Source organism: Cervus elaphus, chromosome 29, assembly GCF_910594005.1.
Source record: "Cervus elaphus chromosome 29, mCerEla1.1, whole genome shotgun sequence".
NCBI classification, from domain to species: Eukaryota; Metazoa; Chordata; class Mammalia; order Artiodactyla; family Cervidae; genus Cervus; species Cervus elaphus.
In genome coordinates, this window is record NC_057843.1 from 48936929 (window position 1) to 48955097 (window position 18169).

General features: G+C 40.1%; 1 protein-coding gene across 2 annotated transcripts in view; it reads right to left on the bottom strand.

The window, feature by feature from the left end:
* TRPM6 (transient receptor potential cation channel subfamily M member 6) overlaps window positions 1-18169 on the bottom strand; it is a 174724-nt gene that overhangs the window by 140924 nt on the left and 15631 nt on the right. The window contains exons 2-3 of one of the 2 annotated variants that reach the window (XM_043891277.1): window positions 9902-9990; window positions 8880-9045 (exon numbers count right to left, since the gene is read on the bottom strand). In XM_043891277.1, the coding sequence (XP_043747212.1) occupies window positions 8880-8888 (9 nt within the window). In that variant the 5' untranslated portion in view covers window positions 8889-9045; window positions 9902-9990. Of the gene's footprint in view, window positions 1-8879; window positions 9070-9901; window positions 9991-18169 lie in introns of those variants that run through there. The other variant, XM_043891278.1, reaches the window with a different exon arrangement.

Here is an 18169-nt window from a genome sequence, read left to right on the forward strand (position 1 = left end):
TTTTCAGGCACTTTGTCTATCATATCTAAGCCGTTGAATCTATTTGTCACTCCCACTGTATTTGATTTAGGTCATACCTAAATGGTCAAGTGGTTTTTCCCTACTTTCTTCAATCGAAGTCTGAATTTTGCAATAAGGAGTTCATGATCTGAGCCACAGTCAGATCCTGGTCTTGTTTTGGCTGACTGTATAGAGCTTCTCCATCTTCGAATGCAAAGAAATAATCAATCTGATTTTGGTATTCACCATCTGGTGATGTCCATGTGTAGAGTCATCTCTTGTGTTGTTGGAAGAGGGCGTTCTCTTGGCAAAACTGTTATCCTTTGCCCTGCTTCATTCTGTACTCCAAGGCCAAACTTGCCTGTTACTCCAGGTAACTCTTGATTTCCTACTTTTGCTTTCCAGTCCCCTACAATGAAAAGGACATCTTTTTTTGGTGTTAGTTCTAGAAGGTCTTGTAGGTCCTCATAGAACCGTTCAACTTCAGCTTCTTTCACATAGAAGAATGGTTGGGGCATAGACTTGGATTACTGTGATATTGAATGGTTTGCCTTGAAAATGAACAGAGATCATTCTGTTGCTTTTGAGATTGCACCCAAGTACCAATTTATAGAAACCCTGACACAGAGCCTGGAAAGGTTCCCACAGGCAGATTTCTTTTCTTCTTTTTTTTTTTTAAAGTGAAAGAGGCTTTATTTGGAAAGGGAGGGGGCTGAGAAGAGGGGACATGTATATAAACTAATGTCACCATTCTGCAGTAAAATTTAGTACTTCTTAGTCAAATTAAATAATACATACTCTGTGATCCAGAAATGCCATTCCTGGAGATATAACCCAAATAAACTCTCACACTAGATGTATGAAGAAACAATATGAGGTTTTAATATGCTTTCTATCACTGGAGGTGTAAATAGGTAAAATGTGGTGAATTCATAATGATGCCTCATGTAGAAACAACAGATCTATATGGTAGCAATTTGTACAGATCTTTAAAACTTTACCACTTAGTGAAAAAAGAACACAAACTGAGATCCATTAGGCATTACAGAATATATGTTTTAAACATGTACTAAAAAACAAAAAATACACAGTTTACAAAAACTGATATAAAAAGAGAACACACATTAACTGAACTAGAATGGCTGCCATAGAGTAATGACAATAGGAATAGAGATAAAGAGGGACACAGAAATAAACAGATTTTTTTAAAAAAATCTTATAGATTATGATAAAGTACCCTAAACTGAGAAGTATATAAGCTTATTTTTCCACATCTGAATTTCTACTATAATGTTTTAAAGTAAATTTAAATATTTTCCCTCAAAACCTGTACTTTTTGAGAGTACTTCAAACCACAAAGTACTATTTATTTTCCTTGTGCTATTAGCATCTCCTCTTGTTATTATCCATTCTTTGACTTCCTTTTTTAGCAGCATATCTAACCTCATAACTTTTTATTCATCTGACTCACTCATTTATTTACTCAGTAAGTATTTAAGTGTCTACTTAAATATCAAGTGTGCACAAAGTACTGTTGGGCACTCAGAAGACGTGTGGGAAACATTTTATGACCGCTTTTCCCAGGACCCTTCATTCTCATGATGGATGTAAAGCATTAACCCACAAAACAGCTCAAAAGAGTCCTAGGCAGTATGATTTTGTGTCTGAAGATGAGAAGTGGATGTTAGCATGGGGGGTCTGGAGAAGACATGCAGTGAGGACTGGAGTAGGTGGGAGAATACGTCAAGTCTGCCTGCGGGACCTCCCTGGCGCTCTGGTAGTTAAGACTCACACTCCCACTGCAGGAGGCATGGGTTCTGTCCCTGGTGGGGAAGTAAGATCCCGCAGGCCATGTGGTGAGGCCAAAAAGAAAAAAAGAAGAGTCTAGGTGTATTTTACTTCTGATATAATGAGTAGGAGGCAGAGAGAAAGAAAAGGGCATCCCAAGTGGGGATATGTCTTTTTACAAGGCACAAAGTCAAGACTGAATAAAGCATAATCAGAAAGCATAAAACTCGATGGTGGGAACTGAGGTAAGGAATTAAGGGCAGTATGGTTAAAGCAGGGGCTTCCCTGGTAGCTCAGCTGGTAAAGAATCTGCCTGCAATGCAGGAGACCCCAGTTCAACTCCTGGGCCAGGAAGATCCGCTAGAGAAGGGATAGGCCACCACTCCAGCATTGTTGGGTTTCCCTGGTGACTCAGCTGGTCAAGAACCCACCTGCAATGCAGGAGACCTGGGTTTGATCCTGGGTTGGGAAGATCCCCTGGAGAAGGAAACGGCAACCCAGTCCAATATTCTGGCCTGGAGAATCCCATGGACTGTATAATCCATGGGGTCACAAAGAGTCAGACATGACTGAGTGACTTTCACTTTCACTATTAAACCAACAGAGAACAAACTGTAGATGACTTCAAGGTCTCACCAAGTAATCTTGATTTTATCCTGTCGGCAACAGGAAGCTTCTGTAGGGTTTTGATTTGGGAACTGAATAGATTTTTCTGTGTTATATTATCACATCAAATCTGTCAGCAAATGCTGCTCAGGATCATAGTTCTCTTTCTCTCCATTCCCACAGTGATAGACCTCGCCCAAGATGGGTTCAGTGAACTCCCACTATAAGCCCTCCCTCCTCCCTGCTCCTTTCCCTCCCCAATTTGTAGCCTTCTGTCCTTTCACTTCTTCCACCTCTTCAGCTTCATAACTTGACCTCATTCTATCAGCTTGGGTTAACTATGTTTCTCTGGCATCCTACGTTTACCTCTACCACATTAATTGATCATTTTTTTAATCATCAAAAGTTTAGTGACCCCTCTACTGTCTACTAGGCTGAGACCATGATGATGAGTAAAAACAGAAGCAAAACCTGCCCTCATGTAACCTAGAAGCAGAGAGAAAATATATCTTATTTTGGAATCCTATTTTTCACTGTAGAATTTATTGCACTGCATTTCAACTGAGTTCAGAAAGTCAGGCACCTTGTAGATGCTCAGTAAATGTTAACTGAATGAATGAATGGAGGTTTTTTTTGTTTGTTTTTTGGTTGTTTTTTTTTTTTTTCATTTATTTTTATTAGTTGGAGGCTAACTACTTTACAATATTGTAGTGGTTTTGTCATACATTGACATGAATCAGCCATGGAGTTACATGTATTCCCCATCCCGATCCCCCCTCCCACCTCCCTCTCCACCCAATTCCTCCGGGTCTTCCCAGTGCATCAGGCCCGAGCACTTGTCTCATGCATCCAACCTGGGCTGGTGATCTGTTTCACTATAGATAATATTCATGTTTCGATGCTGTTCTTTTGAAACATCCCACCCTCGCCTTCTCCCACAGAGTCCAAAAGTCTGTTCTGTACATCTGTGTCTCTTTTTCTGTTTTGCATATAGGGTTATCGTTACCATCTTTCTAAATTCCATATATATGTGTTAGTATGCTGTAATGTTCTTTATCTTTCTCGCTTACTTCACTCTGTATAATGGGCTCCAGTTTCATCCATCTCATTAGAACTGATTCAAATGAATTCTTTTTAATGGCTGAGTAATATTCCGTGGTGTATATGTACCACAGCTTCCTTATCCATTCGTCTGCTGATGGGCATCTAGGTTGCTTCCATGTCCTGGCTATTATAAACAGTGCTGTGATGAACATTGGGGTGCACGTGTCTCTTTCAGATCTGGTTTCCTCGGTGTGTATGCCCAGAAGTGGGATTGCTGGGTCATATGGCAGTTCTAATTCCAGTTTTTTAAGAAATCTCCACACTGTTCTCCATAGTGGCTGTACTAGTTTGCATTCCTACCAACAGTGTAAGAGGGTTCCCTTTTCTCCACACCCTCTCCAGCATTTATTGCTTGTAGACTTTTGGATAGCAGCCATGCTGACTGGCGTGTAAAGAAGAATCCTACTCACACAGCCACAAGCATTATCAGTCCTAGACTGCTAATGGCAATCTAATCCAGTCTCAGAACTGCTTATCACCTGAAAACATAAACTCTAGGTCAAACTCTAGGTCAGACTTTTTCTGTAAAGTGCTGGCTAGACTTTATAAGTCATATGGTATCTGTCACAACTACTCAGGTCTGCTGTGGTAGTACAAAAGCAGCCATAGATAATATGAAAACAAATGTGGCTGTGTTCCAAGAAAATATTATTTATAAAAACAGGTGGTGGACTGGACTTGGCACACAGGTCCTTGTTTCCCAGCCTGTGCTGCAGATGAGGCCACGTCTGTCCATTTCTCAGTACTGCCTTCATGCCTGGTCTATACTCTATTCTTTAGTCAGGTAAATTTACTTGCTACACCCAACAGCTGAGCTCCCCTTTAAACTCATGCCTGACATCTGCAATTTGTCACAGATTGTGGTATTGTGAAAGAGTGTATAATCTGGAGCCCAAAAGACCTGTTTTACTTACTGGTTGACCTTTTGCCAAGTTACTTTGCATTACTGAACCTTTATTTCCTCACTGTACATTGAGTTTTGCTTTTTTAAATCTTGACTAAGAAGATAAGTGAGAAATGTATACTGAGAGTTGAACATGATGCAGACACACAGTAAACAGTTTACAAATATCCCCACACACACCTTTGCCCGGTCATGTTCTTTTCCTCTTTTAAATCATTATCAGGTTTTTATGGCGGATCTATTATATCCAAGGTACAGTTTCAAGTACCTTTAAAACCATACTAAATCTTCCATGATATCTCCCTTGACTACTGGGTCTCCAACTTGCATTTAATACGACACACCTCAGAGCCTAAAAGTGCTGAAGCTTTATAAGGGTATGTTTTATAAGGAATGGCCTGAGCATCAGAATTACCCCCAGATAATTTCAATATAGAGCAAATTTCAGGGTCACTGTTCTAGATGGGACTCTGGGTTCAAACAACTCAGAAGCCCTCTTCTTCTGTCTTTCCAGCTGCTTTCTCTTTTTTAACAGTTAGTACCTATATGCACATCCTTATAGAGTTAGAGTTAATTGAGTTCTCCCAGCCATTATTTACTCATATTTGGATATATTTATGTTAAGGAGAATGGAAAAAAAGAGAATGAAGTAATCCTCTTACCTTGCGTTTGACATTTGTTGTGTAATTTTCAAGTAGCTATTCCCCTTTCTTGTGGCAACAATCTTGATTTTTACTAGGGGACTCTCCTTTCCCCATCTTCAGTTCAGCTGTCCTGCTCGAGGCTTTACCCCTGGACCCCAGAAGCTCATGAAACCAGGACAGTAACTCTCCTGGCTACCGTCACTCTTGGCCCACTCTGAGGAACTTTCATGTTTTCCAGGATTGCTGAAAGACACTTACTTTTTTCCCATTGGGTTGGAATCTGAGACAAAATGGTTCTTGGAGATTCTGGCAGCTATTCTATAACCTCAAAGAGAAAGCCTAAGAACAAAATAAGAGAAAGAGAGACAAGACAGATCGCTTTTTGCCATAGTGTCTAGCTGTTTCTCAAATCAGGTGCATCAGTAAACTGCTATATGAGCCAATAAACTCCCTTTTGCTTCTGCTTCTGCCAATTTTAGTCAGGTATTCTGTCACTGACAACCAGAAGAATCCCAAACTGATACAGCCTTTACTCATCTCCCTCAGAACCCAATTTATCACCCATATTCACAGAAATTACATGCCAGAGTCAATTACCAATCATTCATTCAACAAATGTACTAAGTGTCTATGGAATACAATGTTCAGCCTAGGAGGAGGGAGGAGGGATGACAGCAATATGCCATGATTAAGAACTGCAGGAGAACAAGATGGTGGAGGAGCAGGTGGACGTGGAGTGCATCTCTATCCATGGATACATCAGGAATACACCTTCAGCCACCGAAGCACATGAGAACACCACCTGAGAGTGGACAGGAGGACCTGACCAGCAGAAAAGAATATATAGAACCACGCAAAACTTGGTAAGATGAAGGACCTAGGGGGGAAAACAGGAGTGTTCATAGGACTGGACCTGCCCTTGGCCAGTGGGGGAACTGAAGCAGGGATCCAATCCCCACATCGGGGCAATTGTCTGAGTCAGAGGAGAAACATTTAAGGCTGAGAGTGAAACAAGTGATCCGTGGCAGCCTAAATGGAATGAGAATCAGACAGTCCTTGCCACATCCATACATACCCCGGACATGAAAGCTGGTCCCCTGGAGGGCACAGTGGCTGGGAGCTGGAGTTTAGGGATTGTGGAGAAATCCCAAGGCAAGAGCTGTTGTTGACTGCAGAGAGACAGATTGAGGGGATTTGAGGGAGGAGATTGTGGTGGGAAACGCAAGTGAAGGAAAGCCAGGCAGCCATGGAAGCAGGGTGATACTGCTGAGTCACACTTAGGGGGTGGAGCCATCACCATAGTCTCTCTCTTCCCACATGCCAGCATCAGTTAGCTGAACAATAGAGAGGCTGACCCATCAAATGCCTGACGCACTGAACTACAGAGTAGGACCCCACCCAGGGTGCCCTTTTAGGTAGGACGCCAGCCAGGGGGGCCCCCTCTATGTGCCTGAAGCGCCAAACAACAGCAAAGGACCCCAGGCAAGGAAACCCTCTAAGTGCCTGAATGGGCGGAGCTACGGAGAAAGGCCAGAGAGACCTTCTGATCACCAGCTACAAGAGGCTCAAAAAAAGACTCTGCGAGGGCCATAACTCCTGCAGCGGAGGCAGTCCGTGTCCCTGCACACTTGGCGCCGCCAGGGTCCCCACAAGCCAAGCAGCTATGCCACCTTCATACTCAACTCTCACTGGGGCAGAGCTGCCACAGGCAAAAAAAGTCTTGCGTCTGTGCACCCAGGGTTGCTTCCCATTGCGTCGGACTCTTTGCAACCCTGTAGACAGTGGCTTGCCAGGCTTCTGTCAGGAAGTGGGGTTCTCCAGGCAAGAACACTGGAGCGTATTGGCCAATACTAGTTGCCATACCCTTCTCAAGCACTGTATTTCCTGCTGCCCTAACCGCCAACTCCTCTGAGTACCTGGTGCTGCCAGAACCCCTGTGACCCAAGCAGTTGCACCACCTCCAACATGACCCTCACAGGGGCAAACCCAAGCCCTCCAGGGCAGCCTCAGGAGTAAACCGCAATGGACGACCCACATGCAGAGGTGGGAATAAAACCACAATGGAAACCCAGGGGCAGACTGACTAAGGAAGAAGACCCAGAACCTTCCCACCAGCCATACAAGCTGCAGATTAAATCCACATGATTAATCCACTAGGCAGACTCTGTGTCTATGGAATATATAAAAGGTCACTGAGAGCTCCCACAAAAGAAAACGCACTAGCTCTGATAGCTGTGGACACTGGAGGGAAGAACACGCAGGAGTAGGACCAGGTTAGAATCCGAGCTGCCCCCACAGCAGGGCCAGAGATCAGCACAGTGGTGGAGGGCTTCCTAGGGAGGCGAGGTGGACTGTGATTCCCAGCGACGGAAAGACTCTGACAGCACTGACTCAAGAAAAACATTTATTATTCTTATTTTTTTACTTGTTCTGTAGATTCTTTTGGATTTTTTTTTCTTTTCCTTTCTTCCCCGACTCCCTGCCATTGTAGTTGTCTATTTTATTGGCACTAAGAAACCCAATTAAGCTTTTGAGCTTTTTTTTCCTCAGTCACACTTTTTATTGTTGTTATAAACCTCTGCTTCTACATTGGGCTTATGCAGTTCTGTGGATTTTTCCTTTTTTTTTTTTTCTAATTTTAATTTTTAATTTTTTAAACCTTATATAGTCAAGAAATACAAGAGAAGAAAAAAGATCTACAAAATCAACCCCAAACAGTTAAGAACTGCATAAAATTTGTGGAAAGAATACTCAGCAACAATGCCATCCTACTGTGTGTGAAGCCCTGTGTTGGATATTGAGGACAGAAAGGATCATAGGACAGGAATGATGCGCTGTTGCTGTAAAAAATAGGCGGCATTTTCCATAATTTTTCCAACACTCAAAAGAAAAGTATTAAAGTTCTCCAAAATGGAAAGATTTGGTTTATAGTGGGAAAGAGGCAAATTAAATTCCTTTCAGATAAAGACCCTTTTCTACTTCCTTTTAAATTCATCACTGACTTATTGAGTACTGAATAAAGTTTTATACAAGTGACTAGAAGATATATTCTGGTATCCATTAATGTACGTGCAGACTTAAAACTAGACAAATAATCAATAGCTAATCCCACAAAGTCTTCTATGTGCCCAGGACTGTTCTGGGCCTCAAAAGAGAAATTCTGGATTTTTTTTTTTAAATAAAAGGTCACCACAATTGAAATGTGAAAGAAAAGTCAGTATTCTTCTAATGAAAGTATCTGTTATACCCAAATATCATTCTTTATTTTTCCAGAAAAACAATAATTGAAATATCTGTTTAGGTTTCATTTATAAAACTGTTATGACTAACTTCAAATTGATTTCAAGAAACAAGAAAATAAAATCATCTTGCTAAATAAAAACACACAGCCATAAAATAAGTTTCTGCTAGAGTATCTGACATTTGAAGTATCCCCCCAGATGTTCCATTCAGTTCCTGCTTTGACTAGTTCCAATAAAAAAAATTATTTATCTTTTTGATCACTTAAAACTGTCTCCAGTCTACTTACTAAACAGTTCAACATTCCATCAATGTAGAAAGACATTTTAATTACAGTTCAATTAACCAAATAAACTGCATAGTTAATAGACAATTATTTTTAGGAGGAAAATGAAACAATTTTGTTTGGCATGAATGCCTAATTGTGTGTTTTAAATTCTTTGTTTTGGCCTGTGATCACTTAAAAACAATGACCAAACACATTTAAATGGTTGACTATAAATGCAAGATTATGCCTTTTGCATTTTATAGTATATAAAATCTAGCATATGAGAAAATAAACTCAAGAGCAACAAAGAGGTCCAGTCACTTACCCTCTTCATAACCACGGCCAGGATAAATTTCACTCAACCTTCAGCCATTGAATTTTATCCTGAGGTTTCCATCTACCACACAATCAGATAAACCCCAGTTTGTGGGAGCAAGTAATGGAAACTGTGATGTAAAAAGAGTTGCCAAACAAATTTCCATGTGCTTAACCTGAAAGGGAGAAATTCCAACGTGAACTGAGGAAAAAGTTTTCAGCTGCTTTTAAACCCAAGGGGCTGATTTCACTTTTAGCAGGAACTTGTGACTAAGATTGCCTGGGAATCGGGAAAATGATTAACACTCTTGTTGTCGTCATCTGCTTGAGCTCTCCAGCTGTAGGAAACTGGCTAAGGGAACCTTATCAACCCTGGACATGTGCGCAGTGAATACACTGTCCTTCTGAGCCAGCATTTAGTTCCTTAGTTAAATAAAAGTGTATTTAGAACCTCTACCAACTTTGTTAGTGGTTATTTTATTAAAACTATGATTATAAAAGGCTTTTTCTTACTTTTAATTTCTTTATCACCCCCTTAAAAGAAAGATCCATTTTCTTCAAATTCCAAGGTTTGGGGACTTCCCTAATGATCCAGTGGTTAAGACATTGCACTTCCACTGCAGAGGCCACAGGTTTGAGCCCTGGTCAGGTAACTAATATCCCATATGGCACGTGATGTGGAAAAAAAAAAAAATAGAAAAAAAATCCAAAGTTTTATAAGTAATATTAGCAGTACCTTTCAGAGAAGGCAATGGCACCCCACTCCAGTACTCTTGCCTGGAAAATCCCGTGGATGGAGGAGCCTGGTAGGCTGCAGTCCATGGGGTCGCTGAGTCAGACACGACTGAGCGACTTCACTTTCACTTTTCTCTTTCATGCATTGGAGAAGGAAATGGCAACCCACTCCAGTGTTTTTGCCTGGAGAATCCCAGGGACGGGGTAGCCTGGTGGGCTGCTGTCTATGGGGTCGCGCAGAGCCGGACACGACTGAAGTGACTTAGCTTAGCTTAGCTTAGCTTAGCATAGCAATACCTTCGTGTTCTCTCAGCCTTGTTTCTCTTCCAAGCCATTCTTGTGTCTAAAGCTTCAGTGTCCTTTTGAACTGACAGTTCTCAACTCTTCTGGAAACCAGGGACATGGAAAAATGAGGAAGAACTAATTAATAGGTAGGTGTACATAATTTGGAAGCATTAGATAGTCACCAAAAGATTTTTTTTCTTTAAAATGATTGTCATGAATAGCATTACTGCCTAATCTGTCCTTCATAAATACTTGTAAAAGAAAAAAGAAAACTCACCCACATATGAGGAAGAAATGGCAGAGATTTATTTAGACAAACTTCGGTGCAGTATTTGTGAGTAGGAGCCTAAGGTGATAACACAGATGCACGGTTTCCCTTAGGAGGGCTTTCACTCCACCAACAGGGTGAAGTAGATGGTGCATTGCATTTCCTGTCAACTGGCCTAGGAAAGTTGAAACTGGGTCTCAAATACAGTGCTGAGTAAAGAGTGTAAGAGCTCATTGTCAGTTGTGTTTATTACACTAGAAACCTCATTTTCCTCATAGCCTTAGATTGCTGAACTAGAAGTAGATTGATGACTCAGAGTTCATATCACCCTTCCTGAGGTATTTTCCACGAATTGTTAAGTTTCTTCTAGGAATTCAATTGCATCACCACCAAAGAAACCAAGTTTGAACAGTTACAATGCTGTAAAACAATTCCAAATAAACTCAACTAGTTTTTATGTCTGCAACTTTCTATTGCTTTTGTCTGAAATTTAACAGGCACTCTGAGTTAGTTTTCAATATTCACTGCATGCCTAAACGCTGAGCACTTTACAGTTCTAACTACCACACCTTCACTTCATTTTGTTGGGCTGTAACAAACAGCTAGAAAGTTGAAGGAAAATTCCCTCTCCCCCCACTCCCAAAACACAAGCTCTAAGTCATCTTCATTGCTTATCTTTATGATAGTGCCTGGATCATAAGCACTGAAATTCATCATTATTCAGTTTTACAAAAGAACAGTGACAACAAGCACATGAAAAAAGCAAAAGCAAAACAAACAAATCTTCCAAAACTGAAGTTCTTAGCCTACAATTTAAGGGATTCTGGGAACACACTGAATTATATGTAAATTTTAGAATTGTGTGTATTTTTCTGGGGAAAACATGCTTAGGGTTCATCAGATCCTTAATTGAATTGGACAATAACACACAAAGGAAAGGGCAAGAAACACTACCTCAGGGAAGTATTAAAAATATGTAGTCTCAAAAGAGGACCAAAATAAACAAAATAAGAAAGAAGAGAAATTATAATTAACACCACAGAGATTAAAAAATCATAAGAGAATACTACCATCAGCTATATGCTAACAAACTAGACAACCTAGAAGAAATGGATAAATTTTTAGAAACATAAAATCTGCCAAGATTGAATCAGGAAGAAATAGACAATCACTAACAGTGAAATTGAACTGGTAATCAAAAAACTCAGAAAACAAAAAGTCTAGGACCAGACAGTTTCACAGAGAAGTGCTACCAAACACATAAATACAAGCTAATATCTATCTTTCTCAAACTACACAAAAAAATTAAAGAGGACACAACATGCTCAGATTCATTCTATGATGTTACCATTACCCTGATATCAAAACCAAAGAGACTATAAAAAAAGAAAATTACAGGCCAATATCTCTGGTAAACATAGATGCAAAAGTACTCAGCTAAATATTAGAAAACCAAATCCAACAATATATTAAAAAGATCATACAGCATGATCAAATGGGACTTATTCCAGGGATACAAGGAGGGTTTAATATCCACAAGTCAATCAGTATGATACACCACATTAACAAAAGGAAGAATAAAAATCACATGATCATCTCGAGAAACATAAAGCATTTAACAAAATTCAACATCTGTTAACAATAAAAAATTCTCATCAAAGTGGATATAAAGGGAACATATTTCAACATCAGTTGAGTTCAGTTCAGTCACTCAGTCGTGTCTGACTCTTTGCGACCCCATGAACCACAGCAGGCCAGGCCTCCCTGTCCATCACCAACTCCCGGAGTTCACCCAAACCCGTGTCCATCGAGTCGGTGATGCCATCCAACCATCTCATCCTCTGTCGTCCCCTTCTCCTTCTGCCCTCAATCTTTCCCAGCATCAGTCTTTTCAAATGAGTCAGCTCTTCACATCAGGTGGCCAAAGTATTGGAGTTTCAGCTTCAACATCAGTCTTTCAAAACACACAGGACTGATCTCCTTCAGGCTGGACTGGTTGGATCTCCTTGCAGTCCAAGGGACTCTCAAGAGTCTTCTCCAACAACACAGTTCAAATATATCAATTCTTTGGTGCTCAGCTTTCTTTATAGTCCAACTCTCACATCCATACATGGCTACTGGAAAAACTATAGCCTTGACTAGATGGACTCTTGTTGACAAAGCAATGTCTCTGCTTTTTAATATGCTGTGTAGGTTGGTCATAACTTTCCTTCCAAGGAGTAAGCGTCTTTTAATTCCATGGCTGCAATCACCATTTGCAGTGATTTTGGAGCCCCACAAAATAAAGTCAGCCACTGTTTCCAGTGTTTCTCCATCTATTTGCCATGAAGTGATGGGACCAGATGCCATGATCTTAGTTTTCTGAATGTTGAGCTTTAAGCCAACTTTTTCACTCTCCTCTTTCACTTTCATCAAGAGGCTCTTTAGTTCTTCACTTTCTGTCATAAGGGTGGTGTCATCTGCATATCTGAGGTTATTGATGTTTCTCCCGGCAATCTTGATTCCAGCTTGTGCTTCATCCAGCCCAGTGTTTCTCATGATGTACTCTGCATATAAGTTAAATAAGCAGGGTGACAGTATACAGCCTTGACGTACTCCTTTTCCTATTTGGAACCAGTCTGTTGTTCCATGTCCAGTTCTAACTGTTGCTTCCTGACCTGCATACAGGTTTCTCAAGAAGCAGGTCAGGTGGTCTGGTATTCCCATCTCTTTCAGAATTTTCCACAATTTATTGTGATCCACACAGTCAAAGGCTTTGGCATAGTCAATAAAGCAGAAATAGATGTTTTTCTGGAACTCTCTTGCTTTTTTGATGATCCAGCGGATGTTGGCAATTTGATCTCAACATAGTAAAGACCATTTATGACAAACCCATTACCTAACATCATAGTCCAGAGAAGGTAATGGCTCCCCACTCCAGTACTCTTGCCTGGAAAATCCCATGGACGGAGAAGCCTGGTGGGCTGCCGTCTATGGGGTCACATAGAGTCAGACACGACTGAAGCAACTTAGCAGCAGCAGCAGCAGCATCATAGTCAATGGTGAACAGTTGAAAGCATTTCCTATAAAATCAGGAAAAAGATGACACCCATTCTTGCCACTTCTATTTAACATAGTATTGGAAGTTCTAATCACAGCAGTCATACAAGAAAAATAAATAAAAAGAACCCAAACTGGAAAGGAAGAAGTAAAACTGTCACTATTTGCAGATGACATATACTTTACATTGAAAACCTTAAAGTCTATGTCAAAAAGCTATTAGATCTAATAAATGAATTCAGCAACACTGCAGGATATAAGATTAATATACAGAAATATGTTCCTTTTCTATACACTGAAAATGAACTATTAGAAAGAGAAATCAAAGAAACAATCCTGTTTAAAATCACATCAAACAGAATAAAATCACTAGGAATAAACTTAACCAAGGAAGCGAAAGACCTATACTCTAAAAATTATAAGATATTGATGAAGGAAATTGAAAAATGATACAAGGAAATGGAAAGATATGCTGTGTTCATGAGTTAATGATTTAATATTGTTAAAATATTCATACAGACCAAAGCTAGCTACAGATTTAATGCAATTCCTATCAAAATACTCATGACATTTTTTAACATAACTAGAAAAAATAATCCTAAAATTTATATGGAACCACAAGAGACTCCAAAAAGCCAAAGCAATCTTGAGGAAAGAACAAAGCTAGAGGTTATCATGCTCTCAGACTTCAAACTATAGTGCAAGCTATAGTAAACAAAGTAGTATGTTACTGGCAGAAAAACAGCCACAAGACCAATGGAACAGAACAGAGATCCCAGAAATAAACCCACACACTTATGGTCAATTAATCTACCAGAAGAGGGGCAGGAATATACAATGGCAAAGAAAGTCTCTTTAATAAGTGGTTCTGGGAAAACTGAGGAGCTGCAAGAGACTGAGATTACAGCACTTCTTACAACATATACAAAAATAAACTCAAAATGCACTAAACGCAAAAATGTAAGACCAGAAACCATAAAACTCCAAGAAAAAAAATATAGGCAGAACACTCTTTGACATAAACTGTAGGAATATTTTTTAGATCTGTCTCCTAAAGGCAACAGAAACAAAAACAAATATGAACAAATGATACTTAAAAACTTAGCTTTTGTACAGCAAAGGAAACCATCAACAAAATGAAAAGACTACTGAATGAGAGAAAATATTTGCATATGATACCACTGATAAGGGGTTAACATCCAAAATATATAAACAGCTCCTACAATTCACACAGCCAGTCCCTCCCATCAGGAAGCTTCCACAAGCCTCTTATCCTCATCCATCAGAGGGCAGACAGAAAGAAAACCACGGTCACAGAAAGATAACCAAACTGATCACTTGGCTCACAGCCTTGTCTGACTCAATGAAACTATAAGCCATGCCGTGTAGGGCCACCCAAGATGGACGGATCATGGTGGAGAGTTCTGACAAAACGTAGTCCACTAGAGAAGGGAACATCAAACCTCTTCAGCATTCTTGCCTTGAGAACCCCATGAACAGTATGAAAAGGCAAAAAGATATGACACTGAAAGATGAACTCACAGGTCAGTAGGTGCCCAGTATGACATGGAGAGGAGTGGCGAAATAGCTCCAGAAGGAATGAGGAGGCTGAGCCAAAGAGGAAACAGCGCAGCTGTGGATGGGTCTGCGGTGAACGTGAGGGCCGATGCTGTAAAGAGCGATACTGCATAGGAACCTGGAATGTTAGGTCCATGAATCAAGATACATTGGAACTGGTCAAACAGGAGATGGCAAGAGTAAACATCAACATTTTAGGAATCAGTGAACTAAAATGGATGGGAATGGGTGAATTTAATTCAGATGACCATTATATCTACTACTGTGGGCAAGAATCCCACAGGGGAAATGGAGTAGCCATCATAGTCAACAAAAGAGTCCAAAATGCAGTACCTGGGTGCAATCTCAAAAACAACAGAATGATCTCTGTTCATTTCCAAGCCAAACAATTCAGTATCACAATAATTGAAGTCTATGCCAAAATCACTGATGTCGAAGAAGCTGAAGTTGAACGGATCTATTAAGACCTACAAGACCTTCTAGAACTAACACCAAAAAAAGATGTCCTTTTTATCAAAAGGGACTGAAAGGCAAAGTAGGAAGTCAAGAGATACCTGGAATAATAGGCAAGTTTGGCCTTGGAGTACAAAATGAAGCAGGGCAAAGTCTAACAAAGTTTTGCCAAGAGAACACACTGGTCACAGGAAACACCCTCTTCCAACAACATAAGAGATGACTCTACACATGGACATCACCAGATGGTCAATATCAAAATCACATTGATTATATTCTTTGCAGCTGAAGATGAAGAAGCTCTGTAGAATCTGCAAAAACAAGGCTGGGAGCTGACTGTGGCTCAGATCATGAACTCCTTATTGCAAAATTCAGACTTAAACTGAAGAAAGTAGGGAAAACCACTAGACCATTCAGGTATGATCTAAATCAAATACCTTATGATTATATAGTAAAAGTGACAAATAGATTCAAGGGATTAAATCTGATATACAGAGTGCCTAAAGAACTATGGATGGAAATTTGTAACATTGTATAGGAGGCAGTGATCAAACTATCCCCAAGAAAAAGAAATGCAAAAAGGCAAAACGGTTGTCTGAGAAGGCCTTACAAATAGTTGAGAAAAGAAGTGAAGCAAAAGGCAAAGGAGAAAAGGAAAGGGATCCATCTGAATGCAGAATTCCAGAGAACAACAAGCAGAGTTAAGAAAGCCTTCCTAAGTGAACAATGCAAAGAAATAGAGGAAAACAATAGAACGGGAGAGACTAGAAATCTCTTCAAGAAAATTAGAGATACCAAGGGAACATTTCATGCAAAGATGGGCACAATAAAGGACAGAAGCAGTATGTAACAGAAGCAAAAGGTATTAAGAAGAGATGGCAAGAATATACAGAAGAACTATACAAAAAAGATCTTCATGGCCCAGATAACCATGATTGTGTGATCACTCACTTAGGGTCAGACAACCTGGAGTGTAAAGTCAAGTGGGCCTTAGGAAAGATCACAGCAAAAAAAGCTAGTGGAGGTGACGGAATTCCAGCTAAGCTATTTCAAATCCTCAAAGATGACGCTGTTAAAATGTTACACTCAATATGCTAGCAAATTTGGAAAACTCAGCAGTGGCCACAGAACTAGAAAAGGTCAGTTTTCATTCCAATCCCAAAGAAAGGCAATGCCAAAGAATGTTCAAACTATCACAAAATTGCACTCATTTCACATGCTAGCACGGTAATGCTCAAAATCCTTTAAGCTAGGCTTTAACAGTACATGAACCAAGAACTTTCAGATGTATAGCTGGTTTTAGAGAAGACAGAGGAACCGCAGATCAAACTGCCAACATCCATTGGACCATGGAAAAAGCAAGAGAATTCAAAAAAAACATCTACTTCTGTTTCATTGACTATGCTAAAGCCTTTGACTGTATGGATCACAACTGTGGAAAATTCTCCAAGAGATGGGAATACCAGACCACCTTACCTGCCTCCTGAGAAACCTGTATGCAGGTCAAAAAGCAACAGTTAGAACTGGACATGAAACAATGGACAGGTTCCAAACTGGAAAAGGAGTGCATCAAGTCTGTATATTGTCACCCTGCCTATTTAACTTACATGCAGAGTACATCATGTGAAATGGAGGGCTGGATGAAGCACAAGCTGAAATCAAGATTGCTGGAAGAAATATCAATAACCTCAGATATGCAGATGACACTACCCTTATGGCAGAAAGCAAAGAGGAACTAAAGAGTCTCTTGATGAAGGTGAAAGAGGAGAGTGAAAAACCTGGCTTAAAACTCGACATTCAGAAAACTAACATCATGGCATCGAGTCCAATCACTTCATGGCAAATAGATGGGGAAACAATGGAAACAGTGACAGACTTTATTTTCTTGGGTTCCAAAATCACTGTAGATAGTGACTGCAGCCATGAAATTAAAATACACTTGCTCCTTGGAAGAAAAGCTATGACAAACCTAGATAGTGTACAAAAAGCAGAGACATTACTTTGCACACAAAGGTCTGCAAAGCTATGGTTTTTCGAGTAGTCATGTATGGATGTGAGAGTTGGACCATAAAGAAGGCTGAGTTCTAAAGAACTGATGTTTTCAAACTGTGGTGTTGGAGAAGATTCTTGAGAGTCCCTTGGACTGCAAGATCAAACCAGTCAATCCTAAAGGAAATCAATCCTAAACAGTCATCAGAAGGACAGATGCCGAAGCTGAAGCTTCAGTACTTTGACCACCTGAAGTGAAGAGCCAACTAATTAGAAAAGATCCTGATGCTGGGAAAGACTGAAGGCAGGAGAAGGGGATGACAGAGGATTAGAAGACTGGATAGTATCACCGACTCAACGGACCTGAGTTTGAGGATTCTCCAGGAGATGGTGAAGGACAGGGAAACCTGGTGTGCTATAGTCCTTGGGGTCGCAAAGAGTCAGACACAACTGAGTAAATACAATTCAATACGAAAAAATAAATAAATAATTTGATTAAAAAATTGGCAAAAAAGCTGAACAGTCATTTTCCCAAAGAAGACATACAGATGGCCAACAAGCACATGAACAGATGCTCAACATCCTAACCATCTGGGTAATGCAAATCAAAACCACAGTGAACGATCACCTCATGCCTGTCAGAATGGCTATTATGAAAAAGATCCCAGATAATAAATGTTAGAAAAAATATGTAGAAAAGGAAATCCTTATCCACACTTGGTGGGAATGTAAATTGGTGCAGCCACCATGGAAAACAGCATGGAGGTTCCTCAACAAAGTAAAAACAGAACTATCACATGATCCAGCAATTCCACTCGTAGGTATATACCTGGATAAAACAATAATTTGAAAAGATACTTGCACCCCAATATTCAGTGCAGTGCTATCTGCAATAGCCAGGACATGGAAGAAACCTAAATGTCCGTCAACAGAGGAATAGATAAAGAAGATGT